Here is a 27,282-nt window from a genome sequence, read left to right as displayed (position 1 = left end):
ACTCGCTGACTGAACACTAAATCAAATGTAAATTCAGTGCTCTAGTTGACTCAAACATGATTAGCCACTGTAATTACAAACGGGGAAAGAATTGATTGTTCATGGATTGATTTTAAAAGTGGCCGTACAAGGTCAATGCACTTGTTTATGAAAGGACAAAATGAAGATACATGTAGATCGCTTATGTCTGTGACTGTTGTGCGGCACCAAATTGAGGTAGCTACTAAATCTTCATGATGGAAGGGATTCCCTCAGCCGTGACCTTCTCTGGTCCCGCAGACTGTGATTTTGGTTTTATTTCACTGCTCACATGTAAAAAGCTTCAATTTGCATTCTGAACACACCTGTTAATTACATTCTTGATACACCCTTTGGAGTTTAATGGTCTGGCAAAGTACAGTGCGATTGGTTGGCAGCCAGTTCAAAGACAGCTGGGATAGGCTCTCGCACACACGCGGCCCTCGTGAGGGTAGAGTACTTGAGAAAATGGGTGGATGGATGGATGGAAAGTCCAATGACATTGTTTTCATTTCCATTCCAAACTGTAATTAATTTCAAATATACTGTATGTGTGCCTCTTCCAAGAATTAACCTGTGATAATTACTTATGTGCGTAAGTACTTACACCGCAAACAGCCCATAGGATCACAGGCATTTCAGCGTCAAAGGAGGAAAAAACTCACTGTTACGGAGCCCGCTGTGCAGTTATACAATACTGTTGTTGGGGGTGTCCGCCAGTTCCAAAAGACCCAATAATGAAAGTAGGGCAGCCCACCATAGCAAAAGTCTTTGCAAAATGAAACAGTAAACCTCCATTTTAGGAGTCATAATTGATCCTGCCACCCCCCCCCCCCCCCCACACCCCATCCCCATCTCCTAATAGAAACCATGGTCCGTGAGCTGCATTAGCGTCACTCTCTCTGCCAGGTGCGCGGTGTGTGTGTGGCGGAACCTCCTGCCACCCCAGCGCCACCCAGGACAAAACTGTCTGGAACTGTCATTGTGCTTTGGAGTTCTGAACATTCCTGCTTCTCCTACACTGTATTTTTCTACATCTCGTGTAGTTAAAAAAAAAAGAAATGGAAACAGAGATGATGTGGTAACGAGAAAATGCATTTTCGGCTGATGCAATTTTTGCTAATTAATGGAAGGAAGCGAAGACACATCTGTTAACATTCCTTCACCAAGATTAATAAAACTATGCGCGCGCTCTTTTTTTATGTCAACTCGACACTGCAGCAAAAGCAATCTCCAGGTATCCTTTCCCTGCTTGGCACGTTTGCAGCAGATACAGGTTAATTTGCTTTTCCTTTGAGGATAAATGGTTCGGTGATGATGAAGCAGCAGTTGTATTAAAGTCAAGATGGTGCTCGGAAAAAAGGTGGGGGATGGAGAATGTACCGTATTATAAACTCAAAAGGTCCCCAAAGCCAAATTTTAACTGCACAGGGATTTTATATTCACAGTAATATCGAAACAGTATCGTCGTCAAATAACTTCACAGCCCCTGATGAAAGTGACCAAAAATATCTGCAAATAGAGCACAGTGTTTGCGGTGCTTTCGCACTTCATTATCTTTCAGTGTCAGAGCAGACGCATGTTAGACTTGGTTGGCCTCATTGTGGAGCTGTGCTGCCCACTCTTAAATCTATTTCTACGTGTTGGCTAGAACACAAACAGCAGAGCGTTTTGCTGCAAAGGCTCTAAGATGATCACATGCAAGGGAGCGCAGCAGTCTGCCAAATGCCTGTTAAAAAAAAGCAAAGCACAGGTAAGGCTCAGTGCACGTTGATGTGTGTCGTGAACAGACTGTCAAATTCAAATGGAGGGAATTGGGGCGAGTTGAATATCCATTTAAAATTATGACATGTATTTAAACGAGAGCTGTGATGAAGACTTCTCACAATGAGGTGGAGGGATTGGGGGGTGGGGGGGGCGAATGGAGTTGGCTGCAATATCACCAGCACCAAACGGAGATGCACACGCGCAGACTGGGAATATCTGACTATCTCAACTGCATCTCTGCAGTATACGCATTGCACCTCCGAAACCAATCGGATTACAACCCCTCCGCAGTATAAGACGACTCTGTGAGGGAGGGGGATGGGGGTGGACTGGAGGTGTGTTAACAGAAGATACAAGAAGAGAGATATAGCAGATGGAACAATGAGTGTTGTGCAAAGGAGGAGAGAGCAGATTGAAGGAAAAAGAGGAGGGTGAGCAGGGGCGGAGGGACAGAGAGAGAGGAAAGGGAAGACGGGGTTTATTCAAATGACGCTGGGGAGTGGGAAGTTTCAACGGTACTCTCTGCTTCACGCACGCAAACAAGACAGAAGATTACCCAAAACACATACGCCAAGGTGAGAAGACTTCATTGTCATCACTGGCATCACCATCCTCATCATTTGATGGGACTTCATCGTCATCACTGGCATCACCATCCTCATCATTTGATGGGTTTTCTTTTTTTTATGTTGGTTTATTTGTTTTCATACAACATATGATGCTTGCATCCGAGTCTGATTGTGAGCGCTGCTTTCAAGCAAGGAACTTAGCCACAACCCAAGTTGAGAGTGTGCAGGAATGCAATGGAAACAGCGACGCACTGCCAGGGCTTTGGGGAGTCGTTCTTGGATCCCGAGCGATTGTCGATGTAAAAAAAAAAAAAGCAGATTGCAATAGCAGGTGTGTTATTATCTAGTATTAAATCATAAAAATGAATACTTTAATATTTTTTTATCCCAACATGCTGAGAAGCCAAGCATGTTAGGATAAAGTCTGATCTGGTCTGTTTGCATTCAGCACATGTGCCACAATTGTGTGCTATGCATTATTTATCTGATATGCTAATAGCGATATCTCACCCGGGTCAGGAATTCATATGCGCCAATCTCATCCATTTTTATACATGTGACACTTGCACTGATAACATGGGAGAAGAGCCATGGCAGAGCCATACCAGTATTAATACGGAAGAGTATGAAACTATGCATGGAAGTCCGAGGATTCACATCAGCGATATCTCATTATTTGTAGTGGTGGTGGGGGAGGTCCCCCCAGGCAACAGGAAGCTGGGATGTGAATGAAGGCTTAGATGATGAGTGCTTATCTTAAATGGGCTTCTACAAAAAAGGACACTCCTTTTGTCTGCTTATCTGTCTGACCTCATCAGTGTAAGACATGGCTGCTACAGTGTGGATTTCACAATTGTAAGCAGTGCAGGTTTGTGTTTGTTTGGCTCTGTGCATTCTTCTCTTATACTATGCTGTATCCTGTATGTGCAAGGCTGCTCGCAAAGACATTGTGTGTGTGTGTGTGTGTGTGTGTGTGTGCGTGTGTGTGTATGTGTGTGTGTGTGTGTGTGTTTTCACTGTGACCAATATGTGGGTTGGGCTCTTTTGCTTCAGCCTTGATACTGAATGGTTTGTTTGTTTATTGAACATAAAACATATACAGTAATAATTTGACAGAAAATAAGGTAGATAAAAAAGTAAAAGAACACAGTTATTATGTTCAAAGGAGTAGGATGAAGTAAAAAAACTTATCTAGTCCTACCCCGTTATGTGTTTATATGTACTAAATCATTTTTATATCAATCAGAAAAGAAAAAGTAAGAAGAATGCTGAGGATTGTGTCATGATTCTGTTTTTGTTTCGGCGACGTTTGGTTTTGTTTCCTCAATGTGCTTTTTTTGTTTGTTCTTGTCATCCAAGTGCCTTCTGTTAACCAATCAGCTCCCCCAGCCCTTTGTGTCTTCTCCAAGTGTTGTATTTAGTTCCCTGGGTCTGTCAGTGCCCCACAGTGCGGAGGTACAGGCTTCGATTCCGGCTCCGACCTTCCTGTGTGGTGTCTGCACATTCTCCCCGTGCCTGCGCGGGTTTTCTCCGGGTCCTCCGGTTTGCCCCACATTTCAAAAACGTGTGGCAGGTTAATTAGGTACATTCTAAATTGTCCCAAGGTGTGAGTGTGAACGCAGATGGTTGTTCGTCTCTATGTGCCCTGTGATTGGCTGGCAATCAGTTCAGGGTGTCCCCCGCCTACTGCCGAAGACAGCTGGGATAGGTTCCAGCACGCCCCGTGACCTGTGTAAGGATAAATCGGATCAGAAAATGGATGGATGGATGTTTCTGTCAGTCTTGCTCGGATCGCTGTTGCTGTCACAATGTTTTGTGCTTGTGTCATGGGTTTTTGTTTGCTTGATATTTTGATTCATTGCGGTTTTCAGGACTTTAAGTTTTCAATTGTACCCCTATAATGATTTTTGTTAATACATTTTAATTGGTACTCCCTGGTTTACCTGCCTCCCTGCTTTATTTGGATCCTCTACCATCACATTCACATGGCATATTAACCTTATGTGGATTAGGTGCAAAATCCTTTTTAAAAAATCATCATATCGAGCAATAAATATATTATAAAAACACTAGGTTTGGTTTTATGGTTTTTATATCCAAATATGTGAGTGAGAGTTTGCCACCAGGAATGGTTAGCATTTGGAATGTGTAACTTCAGACGTTATGGGAGAAAGCAACAGGAACACTAAACCGCCAAAGCCAAAAGGAAGTATAAAACAAATAGTTCCAGCTTCTCTGTGTCACTCTATGAGAATCAAGTAAGTGCATAACAACTGTGAGAGGTTTTGAAGCTTCGACAAAACACATAATTAAACTTTGAAGTTTATCCATAATCAGAAAGTGTTTAATATAACAGATTCGCAGTTTTGTTGTTGTATTTTTCTTTGTTGTGAGAAAGAGGCAGATAATAGAGGACAAGGTGGATTAGAGCTCTCAGAAATATATCTCCTCTGTTGTCCAAGCTTCAGATGACAAACCTGGCGTGAGGATTGAAAACCTACTTTGTGCCTTTCACTCTCCCTTCGCTAACATTCATTCAGCCCCAAGGATGGTTCTCTTTCTCAATCCAAGCAGGCAGCTGACACCTCCCTGACAAGATGAGAGGCAACGATGGGAGAGAGGAAAAGAGTCTAATGAGAGGGGTTTCAGCAGCAGGGGTCAGTCAGTGCACCTCCAGATAACAGCCCCCTGACTCATTGATACGTCCCAAGTGCCCAGGCCACACCAGTGCTGTACAAGTGAGGTTCATTAGACATCCCTGTCAAAAAAAGGGGGGGGGGGAGAAAATGAATAAAGCAGAAGGTTAGCTATCATCAAAGCGTGAATAAATTAGCCAGAAGTGGTTTTCAATTTGAAATGCGGCACAGCATTCGCCCATCCATATGATTTCTGATCCGCTTATCCTCACGGGACGTGCTGGAGCCAATCCCAGCTATCTTTGGGCAGTAGGCGGGGGACACCCTGAACTGCTTGCCAGCCAATCGTAAAGCACACATAGACCAACAAGCATTCACACTCACAATCACACTAAGGGACAATTTAGAGTGTTCCATTATCCTGCCACACATACTTTTTGAAATGTGGGAGGAAACTGGAATACCCAGAGAAAACCCATTCAGGCGCGAGGAGAACATGCAAACCTCATACCCTGCACCACTGCACTGTGAGGCTAACCAGTCGACCACCGGGGAGGCACAGCATAATTAACTTTTTTACAAGAACGTCATTTTCACAGCAACTTCCTTTGCTGTGAAGCTGCCTCCAAATCTGTCAATAAGGTATCTCCTTTGAGACTGTACCAGTGTTATTTCATACGATTGTTAAAACCACTACATTGGAGTACACTTTGATGCCCTTGCACATTTGAAGTACTTGTTTTTTTTTCGAGCCTTCCTCAGAGGGACTGCCTATACTTTGATATCAACTCCTCTCACCAGGTGAAGGGCAACATCAAAACATTGCACCCGCAACTGCATCCCCCAAACCTCACTCCCTCCCTCCCTCAAAGAAGTACACAGTATTGTTCATTGTCTCCAGTTTTATGTACTCAGATGATAAAATTTAAAAATTGCCCCCTTTTACTCATTATATTACATGTGCCCCTCATACTTATATTACCTAACCACATTTTATATCCGGTACATATACTGTACATATACAGTGCGCACACACCCACACACACACACACATACATACACATATTTTTTTTGTGCAGCTATTTAATGCTTTTAAACAGTGAATTGCGTTCTGCATTCTGATTGGCTAAGGTCCAGACCAACGTGGACAGCTTCCGCACCTCGTCTCTGTACAGCTTGCCAAATTTACCTTACCTTAGCAAATTTTTGGTCTTTGGCTTCATTGTATCAGTCGTGGATGATGGTCTCTCAAGGAGGGGAAACTCAATTTCGGCCGACTTTACAAAATGTGTCCATTTATTTATACGTAAATTCTACTCTCTGATCCTTTTCAAAAAATGAGAAGGTTGCCTTCACCATAAGATTGTGATTGGCTCATTTCGCTGTCAATCAAAAAGAGATTCAGCCTGAGACAAATCATCCAATCATCTCGTAGAAAAGCTTCCGGGCCGGCCCATAAACGCCCACTGTCCATCGACTCCCAGAGACGCTGAGCGTCCAATGGGCGGAACAAAGCCAGATTTTTTCCAATGTTTCGTCTCGTTTCAATGCTTTGAGACGACCTTCATTGAACTCGCTCGATGCCCAGTGTCCGCACACTTTAAAGCACAGTGAAGCTGCAGAAATGAATGAAACGAGAGTCGCGTCGTAACCAGTAATAAGAAGCTCATTCGGAACAAAAATTGAGCGCGTCGTAGAGCATATTTAGTCAATGACATGTCCACACAATTGTACGTACACACATATATTTGATCACTTACTTTTTGACATTTTAGGGGAAGCTGAGCTTCCCTTGCAGTCTTAGAGCAATCACCTCTGCATTGTATACATAGTTCAGTCCTGGATAATATCTGTAAAAAATAAAGCTGAGTATCAAGTACCAAGTGCAACTTTATTGTCAAATGTGCTGTATGTGAATACAGCACATTTGAAATTTTGTTCCTCTCACATTTTTTTAAATAAATCCTACTTCACAGATTTCACTTATCACCGTGTCCTTTTGGAATGTAACCCCGCGATAAACGAGGGAGTCACTGAGTCACTTATTCTCACAAGCTGGAGCCTATCCAACTGTCTTTTGACAGTAGACGAGGTACACCCTGAGCAGCTTGCCACCCAATCACAGGACACACCTAGACGAACAACCATTTGCACGTACAATCACACGTAGGGACAATTTAGAGTGTTCCATTAATCTGCCATGCATATTTTTGGAATGTGGGAGGAACCGGAGTACCCGAAGAAAACTCACACAGGTGCCAAGGGAGAACATGCACATAGGAAGGCCGTGGCCGGAATCGAATCCTGTGCCTCTGCACTTAAGGCAGACAATGCAATGTAACATTATAGTGTGTCATGAAATTATTCATGCGCCATAATAGGTACTATACCTGTATATACAAATATATATGTAAGGTGACATAAGATTCTGTTGCTACTGTTTCTTGTCACGTTGCACGGTGGTAGTGGACCCCAAAAAGCAGGCAGGAGAGAGGAGCAGGGTATATTTGAAGATGTGTATTGATAAAACACAGAAAACTAAATCCTAAACAAACAAAGTCCAAAGTAGCAAACAAAAATCATGACTGAAGATAAAACAAAAACAGCAACCAAAGCATGACTCAAACAAACATGACAGTAGCAAAAGCAACAATGACCCGACACCGAGTGTTCGGGCAGGAGTCCTTTTATAGGCCTGATTACCTATGACCAACAGGTGTGCAACTGCCAGGGGAGCCCTACAGTGCCACCTGTTGGTCCCTAAACCGAATCGTGACATTTCTTGTGCCTATGCCTCATTTTTGGAGACTCCCTTTTGAAAGTGAGAGACAATTTCCGCCTTCACAGAGAGCGACATTTGCTTTCGTTTACCACATGTGTTTTCAGATCATGTGATCAGGACCATGCCATGCATCCGGGAGTATAACATTGTACGAATTGATCAGTTGTGTTGCTAGGCAACGGAGGAGATTCCAGTGTTGTCCATTTTGTTCATCAGTAAAGTCACAGTGGCAGTTAGCTTCCTACGGTTTGTTTACATTATAAAGGTGTTTGTTGTAAGCAAAATCGGCAAATGGAAAATGAATTATGTGAAATCGGGACTTTGAAATGTGAAAGTTATTGGGGTGAATTCATTCAGGGTCTATTCATCCAACTACAGCAAAGATTCCACCTTTTCAGGGTTTTCTCGTTTCTAAGCAACATCTGTCATCCTGTCAAAACTGCAGTCTGCATTGACCTTCGAGCTTTTTTCCACTGCAATGCCTCCAAGGTCATTCAACGCGTGAAGAATGTATGAATCAATTCCCCGTCATGTTAATTCTTCCCGAAGACAGCTGGGATAGGCTGCAACACATCCAAGAGTGAGCAATTCAGCGAATGGATGTTAATTTGTATCCCCATTTTATTATTTATACGGCATTAACTTTCATGATGGCACATTATGTTATGAAAAAATGTTGGAAATTGTTGTCAAAATTTCAGCCGATCGGCCACAATGACCATCACATTACCCTTTCATTCAGGAACAATTGGTGCATTTGATCTAATGACACTCAGAGTTGGCCACTGGCTTGTAGCCACCCCCGCCAAAAAAAGAAAAAAACATGACGAGAGTACTTAATGACTTCAGACACTCCAATAACTAACTGACACAAACACAATTATGAAGCACCTCAGATCATTCCAAATTTACACAGAATGTGGCATATTTCACAGTGTTATATACATTCACCAGCCACACCATGATAAGAAAAAGAAGAAGATAAGAAAAACCATTGTTATCTCGCAATGGAGAAATTCACGATTCACAGCAGCAAAGTTATGAAAGGAAGAAGTAGAACAACAAAATATAGGAGCTGCTGGAAAGGCAGCCACTCACGCGGCGCCATTTTGAAGTCAAAATAACAAAAATAACACAACACAACACATAGGACACAGACAGTCGTGCAATCTTCACCATTTTTCTGCATACACTTTGTTGTCTGAAGCAGTTATAGATGAAAGAGGAGAGTATCAAAGTGTCCTTTCACCAGTGGATCAGAGACGTTGATGGCTTCTTGCACAACGTCACGATTCAACGTCATCCAGATAAGGCATTTTGAGGACAGACTCTCTTTTGCCATCCTGACCTAGCTGCAGATAGCAAAATAAATTGTACTGTAATGTTTGCTTAGGGTGGTACACAAATGTTTGTGTAATGTTTCAGTTGCCTGCTTATTCTACAATAAAAGACAGATTTGTCAGCATGCACACCAATATCTACTGGGGCGAGTACCCCCTACATTTGAGTACATACATACCGTGTTTTTCATGGGACAACAACATCAAAGAAATTACAGTTTACAACAATTTAAACTTGTCACTGAATAGCTTGTAACAGTGTAAATTTAAAGGGTCCTCAAAAGAACTCAAGCCACCACCATACACGTCTTAACCACTGGTAACTAAAAATGAATACACCCTTAAATGAAAATTGACCAAACATACACATTTCCTGGTGTGTCATGTGACTCGGTGTCACAAGTTCTCCAGCGGTTGTGTTAAATGTGGTGTTATTGCACCAATAGTGGTCACTGGAACTTCAATCCGCTACCTCATGACAAATAATTCACTGATGAACTGAGAAAAAATCATTGTTGCGCAAAATAAAGATGGACAAGACAAAAAGAGGATTGTAAACACTTTGAAATGTGGTGGCCAAGAGTATCCAGTGGTTGAACAGAACAGGTTCCACTCCAAAAAAGGCCTTGCTAAGCTTCATGAAAAAAGTTAAGATAAGATAAGATATCCTTTATTTGTCCCACAATGGGGAAATTTAAGTACTCATGCTGAATGTCATATGCAGTGGTTGTCTTTGGAAAATGCAGTGGGCATATTGAAGAGGTGAGGGGTCAGCCTGCCAGTAATCAGACCATACACATCTCTCTACTACTATAAAATTTCTCAACCTGGCTGTCATCTTCAAGCCTCTTTTAAAGATCATGTACAAGAAGGCCCACAAAAAAGACAAGACAAGCAGACTAAGGGCAGATTAATGGACCAATTGTACTGTGGTCTGATGAGACCAAGATAACATCTTGGCTGAGATGGTGTCAAGTGTGTGTGCGTGTGTGTGTGTGTGTGTGTGTGTGTGTGTGTGTGTGTGTGTGTGTGTGTGTGTGTGTGTGTGTGTGTGTGTGTGTGTGTGTGTGTGTGTGTGTGTGTGTGTGTGTGTGTGTGTGTGCGTGCGTGCGTGCGTGTGTGTGTGTGCGCGCAACAATGTGAGGTGTGAAAAGACAAGAGTGTCTTGCCTATAGTCAAGCACAGTGATGGGAATGTCATGATTTTGGCCTGTATGAGTGATGCCAGCAACCGGGGAGCGGTCGTTCATTTTGTATCGGCAGAATTCGTGTGCACTTTCAAAATTGAAATTCATACTTTTTTGGAACACCTCCTTCTACTCTATTTCTTCTATCTCCTCCTGTTTTCTTTTTATCCCTGCTTCTACCATCTATTGATCTGTCTCCCGAGCTCTATTTTTAGACCCATGGAGCATCTCAGGGAGCTGCTGAGCGATGGAAGACAGATGCCACTGATTCTGTGAGGTGAATTTTTATTTGAATGCCGGGTGATAAGACTTCAGATGTCTTTTTCGATGTGTCCTTCACTTTGGCGCAAAGCAGTGAATAAGCCCGTAATCACTCACATTGATTTGTGTTGTTGTGCTCTCATGTGGTCATGTATTATTTTGTTTAAAAAAAGAGAGGCAGCCTGCGGTGATGGAGAGTGTTCCCTTGCTCCTTCACGGTTCACTTATTGCGGTTTCACTCTTAGTGTTTTTCTCCCTTCGAGGTGGACAAGTCAAAAATATCCTTTATTTTTTATTTATTTGTTTAGGTGAAATTCATTCGATAATTCATTTTCTGACCCGCTTTATCCTCACACGGGTCGCAGGGGTTGCTGGAGCCTATCGCAGCTGTCTTTGGGCAGGAACACCCTGAACCGGTTGCCAGCCAATCGCAGGGCACACAGAAACGAACAACCATTCACACTCACACTCACACCTAGGGACCGTGGTCGAGGAATTCTACCTCTTTCTGTTGCAGGTTGCATTTGTCAGGTCTCAGTTTCAGACCCTGTTTATGTAGCCTTGAGAATACTTTTTTTCAGCTGATAAAGGTGTGTTTTAAAATCTATGCTATCTTCCAGATACTGTACATCAAGCGTTGAAAAGTGGCAGGGGCATTGCAGAGGCCAAAAGGCATCTGTTGGAACTCAAACAAGCCCAATGGTGGTAGTAAAAGCAGTCTTTTCTTGATCTGTGGGGTGTATCTCGACTTCCCAAAATCTGTTCCCCAGGTCCAAGGCGGTAAACCACGCTGCTTTGGTGAAAAGAGTCAATGCCATCTCAATTCTAGCAAGAGGAAAAGCATATTTGTGCTTTATTAGTTAACTTCCGATGATCTACACAGAATCTCAAATTCCATCCTTTTTCCTTACAAACACAGTAGTTGCTGCCCAAGAACTACAATTTTCACAAATCATGCATAGCGGACAGAATTACTGTTACTTACATGCAATAGAAGTTAATACTCGGAAACATTCTCAATGGGGTTAAAATCACCCATCAGCATTTGATGTTTCACGGTACAGTGATGCCTCGCTATTTCGCGGTTTGTTTATCACGGCCTCGGTGTGTCACAGATTTTTTCAAACATATTCATTAAAAAAAAAAAGTGAAAATGCCGCAAAAAGTCCGCAAAAGGTCCACAAGAGGCAGTGAAAGTCAGTAAAACAACAGCAAATCACATAGAGCAACATATACAGTCCTACATACATGTATTTACTGTATTTCGCTATTCATACACTAACCTAACTTATACATCTTTAAATATATTAATATATAGCAAGAAGTAATGTTAATTACTACAAACATGCATGTATACCATTAAATTTGGCCTTATAAATATTATTTATACTCATACACATGTACATATACGTACAGGTATATAGGGGGTTTGCTACTTCGCGGATTTTTGTCTATCGCGGGTGGTTTCGGTCCTTATTAACCATGAAAAACGAGGGATTACTGTACCCGCTTTCCCAAAATCATCCTCACGGATGGCAAATTCTGTACTTCTTCACCTGGTGTTGGTCTCCTTCTGTTATTTCTGGCCTCCGGCAGCAATTACACTAATGCTTCCACCCTGTTATCCTTTTGAAAGAAAGGGAGGGGTGATTCCCTCAATTGCAATTGGCCAATCTGGCCACCTTGCAGAACTTGATTGATGAGGAAGTCTTCAGCTCCGGGTGTCTTAACATGCAAAACCACTCAAAAGAGACCGCCCACAAAACAATAACCAAATGGCAATCTAACGTTGAAAAAAAATGTCAATGCACCTTAAAATAGCATGACGGTAGTCAAACAACTGTCAAATTTTACTGAAGACAGTGTATTATTTTTTCCGTTTAAAATGGCTTCCTGTAACCTGACTCCCGTGTCGGATTGTACGTCAGATGAACATAAACACAAGAATGACCAACAGGGGGAGACAGAACGGGAGGCCTGGCGGTTCACTTAGTTGTCTTCGATAATAATAATAATGATAATAATAATAATAATTCATTCCTTCATTTATTTTCCGAACCACTTTTATCCTCACTAGTGTTGCGCGGGGTGCTGGATCCTATCCCGAATTGGTTGCCAGCCAATCGCCAGGCACACAGAGACGAACAATCATCCGCGCTCACACTCACACCTAGGGACAATTTTGAGTGTTCAATCAGCCTGCCATGCATGTCTTTGGAATGTGGGAGGAAACCGGAGTACCCGGATAAAACCCAAGCAGGCCCGGGGAGAACATGCAAGACACCCAAGGACACTTTAAAATCAGGAACAAAAACAATAAAACACAATATGGGTTGAGCATGTTGAGCATACAGTAGATGTGAAAAGAAGACAATAGGGAAGAGGCAAAGGAACTGCAAATTATGGACACAAGCCTGTGCTTAATATGCACTTAAATATATTTCAAGACTCGCCTCGAAACACTTTTTTAATGAAATTAATTCTTTGGCATATTCTATGGAGCCCCTGTAATAGCCTTGACTCCCCCCTCTCCGACCCCCTCCACCACCTAGCCCCCACTGGGATCCTGCAAATGAAAAATCCTGGCTCAATCAGTGGTAAAGACCGCAAGTCATGTTTTGTCACTGTTGAGATTGAGCGAACATAAGTACGGATAAAACTCGACAAAATAATTTCACAATAAAAGCAGCATCAACACATGAAGTTATTTCCATACATTATTGTGGAGTACATAAAAAGTAAACGTCTCCAGCAGGGGTGCTGAAGTCTGGTCCTTGAGAGCCCCTATCCAGCCTGTTTGACATGTTTCCCTCCTTCAGTACACCTGATTCGAATGATGAGCTCATCAGCAAGCTTTGCAGAAGCCCTGATAACAATCCTGACGTTTCTGATTTTGCTTCTGACTATAAAGATTGATGACCCCACATAATCAGATGAAAACAGCAACTCCATTATATTTCAAGTATATCTCAGCGGCTAGTAAACATCGTGTGTGATGGTCCGGTTTTTCATTTGTACGTATGGAATTGAATGGGCAATGTGGACCGGCCAGCGAGCCTGACCAACATGTATCCACATAACAATTTGGAAGTGAAGTCGTAACTGTGACACAATGAAACAAACTCACTCTGTAATTCATGACGCTGTGCAATCAGCTTGCACTCAAGAACACCTAACATTCATCTTCCGTACCGCTTGATCCTCACGAGGGTCGCGAGGGGTGCTGGAGCCTATCCCAGCTGTCTCCGGGCAGTAGGCGGGGGACACCCTGAATCGGTTGCCAGCCAATCGCAGGGCACACAGAGACGAACAACCATGAGCGCTCACACTCACACCTCGGAACAATTTAGAATGTTCAATGAGCCTGCCACGCATGTTTTTTGGAATGTGGGAGGAAACCGGCGCACCCAGGGAAAACCCACGCAGGCCCGGGGAGAACATGCAAACTCCACACAGGAGGCCGGAGCTGGAATCGTACCTCTGCACTTTGAAGCCGACGTGCTAACCACTGGACTACCGGCCGCCCCAGAACACCTAACAATTACATTTAATTGAGGAATAGGAGTTTTGTTGAGACCAAATTGTAATTGCATTAATTTAACCATTATTGACTTCATTCCAAGAGTAGATGGCATTTTTCATTCATAACCACCATCAGGACATATTACATTTCCAAAAATCTAAATCTTGTCAAGTGTATGAGACGTATGGAAAATAATCGAGAGAACAAAGTATGTCATCTGCTTAAAAAAGTAGTCATTACAAAACAAAGATTTGCGTGAGAAAAAAAACGATACATGACGATCAGATACACGACAGTGCGTCAAAATGCGTGACTGCTTTGTGTTAGTCTGCGAATGTAAGTCACGCTGGGTTAGAATGTGGTCGGATATGTTCCAATACTAGCAAGAGTTTGGAAACAAAACATTCCCAAGGTTCAACAGCGGACAAACTTTATTATCTGCTGCACCTCCACAACCATCATAGGATTGTATTGCACCACTGATCACTTTATCTCTGCTCGATGACTCTCCACGTTGTCGCACAGCTGTCATTGGGTGGTGCTGCAGCACAATGGTGCGCTCACATCATGGAAAGTCTTTTGATACTTGAATGTCATGTCTTTGTTTATTGTAGTTGCTTGTTATTGCAACATGAGACAAATTCTTTGAGTGTTTTACATACTTGGCTAATGAAGATGATTGTGATTCTGATTGTTGATGTTCAGAAAAGCCTTCATTCATTTATCTTATGACTTGTAATTCAGCAGTGTTGTTTTTTTGGCAGCCATTTTAGATTTAGTCTCTTCAGTGATTTGGGCAAAAAAGGCCATTAGTTTTTGTCACATTTTCGTCATTCCTATTTGTGATTGTTTTAGTCAAGTTTTTTGTCGACAAAAACACAAAAAGGTTTCAGTTTACAAATACTCAAAAAGGTTTTACTCTAGTTTGAGTCAGTTTTAGTGAAAAATAGACATACAAAGTTTCCACCCAATAACAAAGGCTTTCTGATCAACTAAGGATTGAAGTACCTATTGGCCTGAATATAAGACGGGCCTGATTATAAGACGACCCCCTCTTTTTCAAGACTCAAGTTTGAAAAATGACTTTTTGAACACCAAATTATTTTTTATACAGAAAGTAATTAAATTTCATCTGAAACAAATGATTATAGCAATATATTTAAGAGAAAAAGCACATTATTTTGCCTCATTCAAATCATAATATCTGAACATTTAAATATGTAAACTAAAGTGCAATCACATTCGTTAATGAATGGCTTCTGGTTTTTGAAATGTAAATTACATCATAACTTCTCCTCAGCTGCCGGATTAACCTGGCTGATCTTCGACCCACTTTTCTCCAGATTGTTGCTACGTTTCTCCATTTTCTGTTATCATTCCTATTATTTTCTTCACTTTTCTTTCTTGACGCTATTTTTTATTTTTCTTTGTGGTGACAGGGGTCACCACAATTCTTGGTGACAGGGGTTCACTTTGGCCTGGGGAGTCAAGTTCAGCATTCGCTTCAATGATATCTGGCGCCATCTAGCGTCGTAAATGGGTATAATGTCTAGACCGCGAAAATAAGACGACACCCACTTTTTCAGTCTTATTTCAATGCAAAAAACACTGTCTTATATTCGGGCCAATACGGTGGTAACCATGGACTCAATGTTCATTACCTCAAAATAAGCCAAGAACGAAAACATTTTCTTGGGCAATTGTTGTTCATTTATTTCTGTGAACCAATCCACTCAAGTGCAACGAACATACACGTGCCCCAAATATGCGCAAATGGATGAGCAATACTTAAACACGTAAACAAACATGGCAATTGAAGCAAAATAAATCAACAAAATAAAAGCAACGTTTTAACAAGATAGTCTCTAGAGGGGACTCCTATCCCTGGTGCAGTTATGGTGTAAAGTCTATTTCATCCTCAGAGTTGACAGAGTGGATGATTTCTTCACTGCAGCTCAGAATAACATGAGAGGTAAGAGAAATAATAGACACATTCCATCCCATCATCCAAATAAATACCAGAAAATACTCCACAGTCTACTTAACCTCCTGACTACCAGTAGTTCAAATTTGTCCTCTGTAGAGGACATTTGTGAACCTAAATATCTCCCACCCAGTGCATCCAATCGCATTAACACCTTTTGTTACTCTAAAGAGGACATTCAGTGCTTTCCAATGATACCAAATTTGTAGGGGTTAGAAAAAGTAAGAAAATGGCTTCCCTCAGTGCAAGCACTTTTTAAGGGAAGAGGAAAAATAATACTTTTTATCAAACACATTTTGTCTTGAAATGCTGTTGGCATTTTATTTCTAAGACTCTTATGAACATGTTAAAGAGTTATTTTAAGTGTATTTGATCCTAGTATTAAAATGTAGTGGAATTTCAAAAAATTCTTTTGGAGTAATCCAATTACTTCCCATACATTGGGGAATTTCAAAATAAATGTGAGTGGATAACATTTTTTTTTCCTGGTAGTCAGGACGTTAAGTCATAATTCCTAAATGTGCCCTAATCTACTTTTAATATTTGATTATACACATAACGTGCTAATGAATTGACGTTAGCTCAACCCAAATTACTTAAGCCTTAAATTAGCCCATTTGTGTCAGGCCTTGCGGGGAAAACTGCGTTGTTCTTTCTGCTGGGTTGTACCAAAAGTACAGGATGTCCGAATATGTTTTCTTCAATTCCGACCAACAAGCCCCTTTTGTGACACTGCCGCCATGGTTCAGACGTGTTGCGTTTTGTGCGTGTGCCCTGCGTGCCGGCTGGGTGGTGGCCGTGACCAAACAAGGATACTTTGAAGCAGAATTGCTGACATTTTTTGACAGACAGATAAGATGCACAATAGGAGGCAAACAAAGCATAGAAAATAAATAGGCCCACGCTTATTGAATGATATAATAAAATCCGATGATAAGGTTTCACCTTGAAACATAAATCCAAGAAGGTGGAAATAGCCAAATGGACATTTGTAGCTGAATTTTAAATAGGGAGCAGGGCAAGCAAGTAACAATTCCGACATTCAAAAATGCATAGCTCAGGGTGCTTTTTAACTCGCATGAGCAAAATCAGTCTCTTGCTCCCACGGGTTCTCATTACGGAAAAGGTTTGTCTGTTGTACTCTTTTCATTGTTGTCACCTGTCTGATGAGTATCATGAGTCAACATGTTAGAGGGGCTGCCATTACACAGATAAGCTTTTGGTGTGAGCTGCCATTGTCGTGCAATTGCGAGGGTTATTGATGATTCAAATTTGCACCGTATGAGGCAAACTCATTGCTAAATGACATTCTCCTGTGATCTTGATGTAATATCTGTGTTTGTTAGACCACCTTTCAGAAAGAGACATTCCAGCATCCCATACTGCTTTTTGCAATGTCGTCTCCTCCATTTATCACGAGAATGAGGAATTTCAACCTGAATTCACATTTTAAAAAGACAGCAACAACAAATAAAAAACAGGAGTGCTAATTACGTCATCACTAAATGTCTTTTGAACAAATTTGTAAAACAATGTTTTGGGAAGTCTACCCTGCTGTTTTTGTTGCGCAAAAACCTGAGAACCAGAAAAGAGAGCACACAAAATCCTGCAAAAACTGCCCAACGAGCCGAGGGCACTGTTGCAACCTTTTGATGACTCACAAAGAAGAATGAGACTAACACTGAAATTACAGTAGTGTGTGTGAACAGAGATGGTCATTTAATTAGGTACAACAGGTAAACATACATAAAACATTCAACCATATGCTCCCATTGTGCCTGAGTTCAATAAGAAAAAGAAGCACAGTCTATATCTGTCTTTGCGTTTTTTGCACTCAAACACAATTATGTTGCGGAACAAAGGATAATAATACATTTCAACTGAAATGGACAAAAATTCCCACAGGCCAAAGGCTGGCACGTTCCCTGGGTACAATGGCACAACATCACAACAGAACCCCTCATATGGGGAGGCGCATACTACTACATACTAAATATCCCGTCTTACCGAATGAGCAACAAAGACAATTTGAATATTCCACTCTGCTAGAGTTGAAACAGAAAGAAAGCGCTGTATCCAAACAAGAAATGTGAGGACTGATCGCTAACACAAAATCACAGCCGCCAAAAACAGAAGAAACAATCCTTTTTAACCTTGGAGTTTCCAAATGAGTGTAAGGTATTGGTGGGTGAAGGTCACCAATAAGAGAGGAGCAGCAAGTACATCCCAAACAATTCTACATAGACTTGAAGAAACCTAAATTCCAATAAAGTTGGGACATAGTTGTAATTCGTCACTAAAAACAAAATACAATGATTTGCAAATAATTTTCCATGTACTGTATATTTTATTGAAAACATAACAAAGACAAAATAGTTCATGTTCAAACTGATTAAGTCTATTGTTTTTTGTCATTTGTAATTTTTTTGGGCAAATATTCACTCGTTTTGAATTTGATGCCTGCAACACATTCCCCAAAAAACTGGAACAGGGGCATGTTTAACGGAGTGTTCATCACTTGTCCTTTTACCATCACGCAATATGAGCATGTGGATCTCCATTATTGTATTATTGTTAGTATTATTTTCAATGGGAGGCAGGTTTGGACTGCTGGCGGGTCAATCTAGCGCTCACATTCTTTTCCTTTGAAGTCACACTGCTGTGACACGCGCAGAATGTTCCTTTGCATTGTTGAAATAAGCAGGGACATCCCTGAAAAAGATGTTGCTTGGACGATAGCACATTACCAAACCTGTATGTACCTTTGAACCTTCAGAGATGTGCAAGTTACCCATGCACTAACACACCCTCATAGCATCATAGTGGTTTTATAACTTTGTGCTAATGACAATCCACATCCTTCTCCTCCTTGGCCTGGAGGACACAATGTCCTTTTCCACTTTGCGTGAGTTCATCTGTGATGAGCTCAGACGCAAAGAAGCAGGTGGCATTTCTGGGTGTAGTTGCTATATGGCTTTCGCTTTGCATGGTAGAGTTTTAACTTGCATTTGTAGCTGTGGTGGCGAACTGTGGAAACAGAAAGCTTTCTGAGATGTTCCTGAGCACACGGGGCAATATCCTTTTATACAGTGATTTTGAATGCAGTGCCAAGTTATTAAGTATTGAAGGTCATGGGGCATTTAAGGTTGGTTTTCGGCCATGCTGCATGCAAAGGTTTTCATGATATTATGGAACGTAGATAAATTGCATTGAGAAAATTTGTTCTGAAACGTTTTGGACTGTTTACTCACACAGTTGTTCACAAAGTCTTTCCGAGGTGCTCCTTTTACAACCAATCATGACTTTCACCTGTTTCAAATGAACAAAATTGCTTTTTTTGTTGGTTATTTTTGTAGGTTTCAACAACTTTCGCAGTCCTGTTTCCCAAAAAACAGTAGCATTCATTTTTGTGTGCGTGCGTGTGCGTGTGTGTGTGTGTGCATGTGTAAAGAATGTAAATGATTGTTTCTTATTTTTTTGCCAGATGTTTTTTGCTTGTTTGTTTGTTTGTTTTTGGTTTTGTTTTTCCTTTGGGGTTAGTAAGGGGACGTCGGTTCAGATTTGTCAACTATGGGAATGTGAATTGTGAAGACCTTTGAGGAGAGTCTTTTGTGATTAAGGGCTATTTAACTAACATTTGATTTGACTAGACAGGTACAAATCTCAAGTCAAAATGCATTCTGGTCATTCTACACTGAGTATACGCTACTAACTCTCCAACTTTCCAGCTTCATGACAGAAAGATTGCTCACACTATACTGTCCTGCACTAAATTGTATAGTGACATTTTTTGAACAAAAATTAAAACCTGCAACCAGAACTAAGTGCATTAATATTAATCTACTTGGGGTGCTTGAATTGCTCCCATCTGATTTTGAACCAGGTTTTGGTTGCCTGGCAACAGACATATTGCAGTCTATAGTTCACAGCTTTCACACTTATTGCATTGTAAACAGCAGCAACTGAGCTATATTAAGGGTCGCATGCCACATTTTTTTCCCATCATCTTTGATGTCCTTTTGCAAGATAATTTGGGTTGGAAATGCCCGCAGGGCCCTTTTTCAAGTTAGTTTTGTGGCTCTTAAATACCTGGTATGTAAGACAGTTGAATTTCGCATTTATATTCAATATGTAAATAAGCTTTGTTCTGATTGGGTTAATGTTCTCCCTAATTTGGGGTGGAAAACAGCTTGAAGTTGCCGATACTGTATGTCGCCATCTTGTGGCCACCATGCTTCTTCGTTATTTTGGCGCCATTGAAATTCAGAGGGTCGTCTACGAAATTGTGGCTGGCCATAGTGCACTCTTAGGGGCCACGGCACCGTGAGGCCTGAGCCAAATGTGTTCTCTTTTTTGTTTTTTAATTTGTCCTCCTTCATGGTGACGACTGCCAACGTTGTGGCAAACCACAGAGCACTTTTAGGCGGATTGACCAATATGTGTGTCCGTGTGGCTGTGTCACTTCTAATCTGAAGTGTGAAAGCTGACAAAGCCACTCAACATGAAATGTGCCAAGCACAGCACAAATCTTGTTCCGAAATGCTGAGGATGTTCTCCCACAACAAACTGAAGAACTCCTCTGAGGTTGGCAGCTGATGCAAAGCTAGCTTTGCACAAGAAGCAGGCGTGTTGGGTTTTTTTCCTGAGTTGGGTGGTTGTATAGCAGCAATGAAGTCGCCAGGCAGGTACTTGAATACTGAGTGTCGAATATTTATCACAGCGGTGCTGAATTCAAATTTGCTCGTTTTGCAAATAACGAGCAATAGCCTTTAAAGAAATTAATTTTTCTTTAAAAGGCTATTGCATTCAAACTGCATGAATATCAAACCATTTTCAGACTAATTTTTACCGATGTTACTGTTATGTATAAATCATCCATGCATCCATCCATTTTGTAATCTGTTTATTCTCACAAGGGTGGCGCGAGCTGGAGCCTATCCCAGCCGTCTTCGGGCAGTAGGCGGGGTACACGTCAAGTGGTTGCCAGCCAAAAAAAACCCACAGACGAACAACCATCCGCGCTCACACTCACACCTAAGGACAATTTAGAGTGTTCCAGTAACCTGCCATGCATGTTTTTGGAATGTGGGAGGAAACCCACACAGAGCTGGAATCTAACCTTGCACCTTTGCACTGTGAGGCCGACGTGCTAACCTGTCAACCACCGTGTTGCCATGTATAAAACAGTGATTTTTTTTGCCTTATGGCAAGAGACCTTTAAAAGCCACTGTCAAACGAGCCTGTACTGGGTTAGCGAGCATGAAGCGCCAATCAATCAAGCTGTAAAATTTTGAGTTATCTTGGTTGTTTTGTTTTGTTTTGCTGGCACAGTCAATATTAACATAACTACAATCTTAGTGTCAACTGAATTACTGTCTATTATCATTATACTTATTATAAATTTCCCTCTCTCCAGAGGTAAGATGCTGCTCCCAACAAGCATGCTAATTGGCCTGCTGTGCCTGAGCCACGCAGGCGCTGCGATGAGTTTCGCTTGGCTGCCGGACAACGATGAACTACGGTCAGCTTTCTCGGTGGCTCGGACCAACAGCATGGAAGGTGGACCCAAGATGACGGTGACCTTTGACACGGTCTATGTCAACATTGGTGGGGATTTTGACCCAAAGATTGGCTTGTTTCGCTGCCGCATCCCCGGGGCCTACTACTTCTCCTTCACAGTGGGAAAGTTCCCTCATAAAGACTTGTCCGTCATGCTGATGAAGAATAGAAATGAGGTCCAAGCCATTGTGTATGAAGAGAATGCTGGAGAGGAGAGGAAGGTAGGTCAGAGCTCTCTTATTAAGATATCCTTTATTTGTCCCGCAATGGGGACATTTACAGTCAGAGTTATTGCAGCAGTACTAAGCAGCGCATAAAAGCACACCACTGCATTGGGGAGAAATGGCAAATCCTGCCAAGTGGAAGGCAGATGAATGGCGTATGCCCACATGAAGAGCATGAGAAGGTGGATTTCACGCGTGTATTTTTAAACATCTTTCTTTCCTTCAGCAGCTTTAGGACAGAAAATATATTTTGTTGTTGCAGTTATAATCGACCGAAAAGTTTCTCTCATAAATCAATCGATTGATTATACAAATCAAAACTACTTTTTTTTTTTTTAACAAGCACATCGCCTTTCAGCATTTTGTCATTTAATTCTGTGCAGACTGTAACTGCACCTACAATTTTACAGTCCATTAGCCCTCCCAACTACAAGTACTTTTAGCTTGGGAGCATCAGAGGATCACGTTGCTTTATGAATAACCTTTATCGTGACTAAGCTCTGTTTCTCAATGTCTCACAAAAAAGGTCATTCTTTGCCAAATCAACCCAGAAATCTGAACATTAAAATACCAGTAACGTAAAATAATTTCCCCTTGAAATTCTTCTTCTTTCCGAACCACTTGATCCTCACGGGGGGTGCTGTAGCCTATCCCAGCCGTCTTCGGGCAGTAGGCGGGGGACACCCTGAATCAGTTGCCAGCCAATCGCAGGGCACACAGAGACGAACAACCATCCACGCCCACACTCACACCGAGGGACAATTTAGAGCGCCTAATCAGCCTGCCATGTATGTTTTTGGAATGTGGGAGGAAACCGGAGCACCCGGAGAAAACCCACGCTGGCCCGGGGAGAAAATGCAAACTCCACACAGGGAGGCCGGAGCTGGAATCGAACCCGGTACCTCTGCACTGTGAAGCCGACGTGCTAACCACTGGACTACCGGGCCGCCCCCCCTTGAAATTGACCTTGTGAATTATGTGACCCTAACAACTTTTTTTTTCATGAAATGTGATCTCGCACGTGTTCTTTAAAACACAAATACAATATTCATCATATTGAAAGGTGAATATTAAGTATTTATGAATTGAAGTTGAATACTCATTTAAAGTTTCAGATTTAATAAACATAAATAAAAGGTATGGATACTTTGACCCCTTATTAACACAAAAGAACCCCCCCCCCCCCCTCCACAACTCGGAAACCGTTATGTTTTAGAGAACATATAACATTTTGTTCAGGTCACGTGATCCACAAGCTCAATTTCAAGGTCAAATTATAGGTCAAAAGGTCAAGCAAAAAAAACTCAATCTTCTCAATGATTGCAGCTTTGTAATCCTTATTGAGTTGCCTTTCTAACAATATCTTTTTTTTAGATTGACACAGTAGTTCCTGAGCCAAAGGATGAAAATGAAGACCTTTTTGTCAAAAATTCTGCACGCCATAGCTACCAAACTGCTGTTCCGATAGACGTAAAATTTGAGAGTTAGTGTTTTGCCATCCCTATCAAGTACACCAAGTTTAATCAAAATCAAAATCTGCTTGGTGAAACTGAGTGGGTGATTTGGCATGGAATGACCCAAAAATCTCTGAACTGTGTTAAGATCTGTAAAGGAGACTTCCCATGCAAAGTGTGCTTCGATCCTTAAGGTACAGAGCCAGAGTGTCATGCTGCAGCTGGAGTTTGGTGACACCATCTGGCTCCGCCTCCACGGCGATCCTCGCTATGCCCTCTATAGCAACACTGGACACTACACCACCTTCAATGGCTTCCTCATCTACGCAGACACCTACGACTACCAGACAAACCAGCCGCAGCAGCAGCGCCCTGCACACAGCTCCCAGAAGCTTCAACAGGACAACGTGCCAATGTGGAATAGTAACCAGGCCACAGTGGACATTGGGTCTGATCTGAAGAACGCGGTGGGAGAGAAGGAGACACAACAGGATGACGAGGAGGAGCAGGAAGAGGAGGAAGATCCACGATCTGCTTTCTCAGTGGGTCGCACTCGGAGTATAATAGGAGTGAATCAGGCAGGCATGCCGCATCACCAGCCGGTCAGCTTTGACACAGCGTTCGTCAACATCGGGGAGGACTTCAACGTGACGGAGGGGATTTTCATGTGTCGCGTTCCCGGTACATACTATTTCTCCTTCAACGTGGGCAAGCTTCCTCAGAAGACTCTCTCTGTCAAGCTAATGAAGAACCACCTGGAGGTGCAGGCAATGATCTATGACGACAGCCACGGAGAAAAAGCTCTGCAGAGTCAGAGCTTGATGCTCTCGCTCAAACCCGGCGACACAGTTTGGCTCTACTCTCACCAGAGAGATGGCTTTGGAGCCTACAGCAACCACGCCAAATACATCACCTTCACGGGCTTCCTGGTGTACCCGCACTTAGCCGCCATCAATGCCACTGGTCAGTCACATGCAGATAAGAATCCCTAGCTGCAGCTTGGCTACAAACTAAATGTTGAGGTTGGAATTCATGTAAATTGGTGCGCATGAGTGATTCTTCACAGCTCTTCCATACTTCCTCTTCCTGTGAATTCATTCGTTGTGCTATCGAGAACTTGGATTGAGAGCAGATCTTGAATATGAGGATCTGCTGAACCTGCCACAAAAGGCCACCCAAAAGGAGACTTATTTACAACGCACCTCCCCCGTATTTGAGACCTTGATTGCTGATGAAAGGCTGAATATGTCACGATCACTGTCCAAACGACAGCACAGCTGAATTCACCCTCAAACTGTAGTTTAATGTCATTGAATGGTGTGGCACAAGTCCTGAAACTTCACTTTGGGCCATTGGGCATGTGCAATTGAAACAAATGTGAGGCAACTTCTTAAAGGGGAAGTCAAGTCAACAAGTTTCTTGACACTAGTGTGTTCCAAGCACCTCCAGTAGTCCAAACATGGTATTCTGGGGAATATTGCAGGATTCATTTCATTTTGTGGATTATGAATTAAACAGAAAACTCTACCTGTTTTTATCCATGTCAGGCGACTGCCATTTTGCCTCGTAGTGCCATTTGCTGTCACCTGAAATTGACATCAAAGTGCCTAAGAGCTCAGGTAACGACGCTAACAGCTCATCTGTATTCTGGGTCGGGTCATGTTACATTCGCAGTGATGGGATGAGATAAGACAGATACAAGCAGGTGGGGGTTTTCCTGCTTAAGTTATATTCCTCAAACACAAAATTAATTGGAATTCTGTGTTTAGACGAGTGGGGCCACAGAAAACAAATTGTGAAGACAATTTCTGATTTGACTTCTCCTTCAAGTTCTGAAACTGGTATTCAACACAAAGAAGGACAACATTTTTCTTCTACCTGAAAGAATTCCATTCTGACTCGTGTTTCTGCTTGTAAGTATTCTTTCTCATTGACCAAATTGTTAAAAACAAATACATGAACTGTTTTGGGGGATTTTTTAACATATTTGATCATTCTCATTTTAAATAATAAATAATCTCGCGCCACCTTACCTCTCTGAGCTCATCCGCCCCTACACACCTGCCCGGCGCCTCAGGTCTGTGGACCAGTCTTTGTTAGAAGTACCAAGAGCTAAACTGAGGCTCAGAGGGGATGGAGCCTTTTCTGTTGCTGGTCCCTCTCTCTGGAATGACTTCCCACTGAACATTCGGAAAGCCTCCTCGCTGCCCATCTTTAAAGCCCTCCTCAAAACCCACTTGTATTCTTTGGCGTTCGACTCAGCATGATTTTCCTGCTTGGTGCTTTCTACCGCCTTTATTACCATTTCGTCTTACTGTTTATTGTGTATGTTAAATCGCTCCATGTACAGCACTTTGTATGCAGCGATGGCTGTTTGAAAGTGCTCTATAAATACTGTTGACTTGACTTAAAGCATCACTCACACTGAAAAAGAGCCACAAGGGCAGCCGAGGACAAAACTTCGGAAAAACTTCGCTTTTGGAATCAGTACAAACTTCATATCTTCCCATATGTGCTGTTGACCACATGCCATCTTCTGTGCCTGCGGGAGTGGGCAGCATAATTTGATTTCTAATTTTGGCAGAGTGTAATTTATTTCTGATGATGAAGACCACTAAGGGGAAAATTACATTTACTCTTCAAGGCCACTTTCATATGCGTGTCAGTTTCATTTTACGCTGCGGCGAGAAACATGATGTGGTTGGAAATTGTGATTAACCCAGACATTATGAAATTGTACAGAGTATGCTGCCTGAGAAACGCAATCATCTTTTTGATTGATTTTTCCAATTTGTATCACAGGTAACAGGATTATGATAGGCGCCGCTTTTATCTGAGCTCTGGTTTTGTGGGGGTGTGTTGAATGACAAAAGTATCAAAAGTTACCAGTTGGAATAAAATATTGAAAGTGTAGCCATAAAAACAATATTACTAAACAAAAATGAAAACAAAATATTTATTTTCAAACTATTTCTAAATAATAAATTAAAGCACCTATACAAAGTAAAAATCATTTACTATATCAGAAGTCTCAGCAATTGACATGGTTTTGCCGGCTATAATTCGAAAAGCAAGATTCCATTATTAAGCAACATGAGGGGAAATTGGAATTCTGCATGATAATTTTCAGCAAATTATAACAAAATGGCTGTTTTATAAAAATGTATCTTCACCTCTTTAGGCTCTGAAGGTATTTATCCAAAATTTGGCAAAACAGCCCCATGACAAATAGAATAGAATACAAAGCAACATTCTAATCAAAGCATTTGTACTGCAATTAGTGAACAAAACACTGAGGAATGTATTTTTTTTTCTTTTTCATGAAACGCAAAACAAAAAAAATGACTGTACTATTGAATTTGTTTAGGGATTAATATCCTTGTGGCGTCATACACACAACTCACAAAAATTTAGGGATACTTGGCCTTCGGGTGAAATTTATGGGAAATGCAAAAAGTTCACGCTACAGTGATATCATGTCATGAAAGTAGGGCATTTAAGTAGAATGATGCACTGGTGATTTCCTCATCTCAAACAATTAATTGAAAGAAAAGTTAACAACAATGGTAGGGACACCACAACAAAAAATTTCGACATCTCAACGACTCGTCATGTGCCCTTGAGCGTCACTTTCAGCTTGACAACGATGTCTCATGCTCTTCACAAGTGGACTTATTGTCTGCTGAGGCATGGCATCCCACTCTTCTTAAAGGGCAGCCCTCAGGTCATTGAGGATCTGAGGTGCAGAGTATCGAGCCTTTACACAGCGATCCCTTAGTGGTGTTGTTTTCTAAAGGTTACTTTTACTCAAAGTACACTTTAAGCTTCAGCTCATTCCACTCGTTTCTGTGTTCTGTTTTTCTTTTCACTTTTTCCACCCCAAACACACAGAAACCCCCATTCACAGTGGATCTTTGTGAAACTCTCGATCACTCCCCAAACATGCTACTTGTTACATATTATGAAAAATTCTAATTAA

General features: G+C 41.7%; 1 protein-coding gene and 1 long non-coding RNA gene across 2 annotated transcripts; one reads left to right on the top strand and one right to left on the bottom strand.

The window, feature by feature from the left end:
* Nucleotides 1-2,220: 2,220 nt before the first annotated feature.
* On the top strand, nucleotides 2,221-25,310 carry c1qtnf4 (C1q and TNF related 4). The gene is made up of 3 exons (XM_052063234.1): nucleotides 2,221-2,360; nucleotides 21,483-21,846; nucleotides 23,498-25,310. Exons 1-3 carry the CDS (start codon nucleotides 2,272-2,274, stop codon nucleotides 24,293-24,295), a joined length of 1,251 nt encoding a protein of 416 aa, XP_051919194.1. The 5' UTR covers nucleotides 2,221-2,271; the 3' UTR covers nucleotides 24,296-25,310.
* Nucleotides 3,557-15,511, bottom strand: LOC127599438 (uncharacterized). Its single transcript, XR_007962107.1, has 3 exons — nucleotides 14,094-15,511; nucleotides 12,116-13,731; nucleotides 3,557-5,112 (listed from the first exon to the last, which is right to left on the bottom strand). It is a non-coding gene; the product is annotated as an uncharacterized LOC127599438 (long non-coding RNA).
* Nucleotides 25,311-27,282: the final 1,972 nt, after the last annotated feature.

The sequence above is a fragment of the Hippocampus zosterae genome, chromosome 4 (genome assembly GCF_025434085.1).
Source record: "Hippocampus zosterae strain Florida chromosome 4, ASM2543408v3, whole genome shotgun sequence".
NCBI classification, from domain to species: Eukaryota; Metazoa; Chordata; class Actinopteri; order Syngnathiformes; family Syngnathidae; genus Hippocampus; species Hippocampus zosterae.
This window is presented reverse-complemented; position numbering and strand designations above follow the sequence as displayed.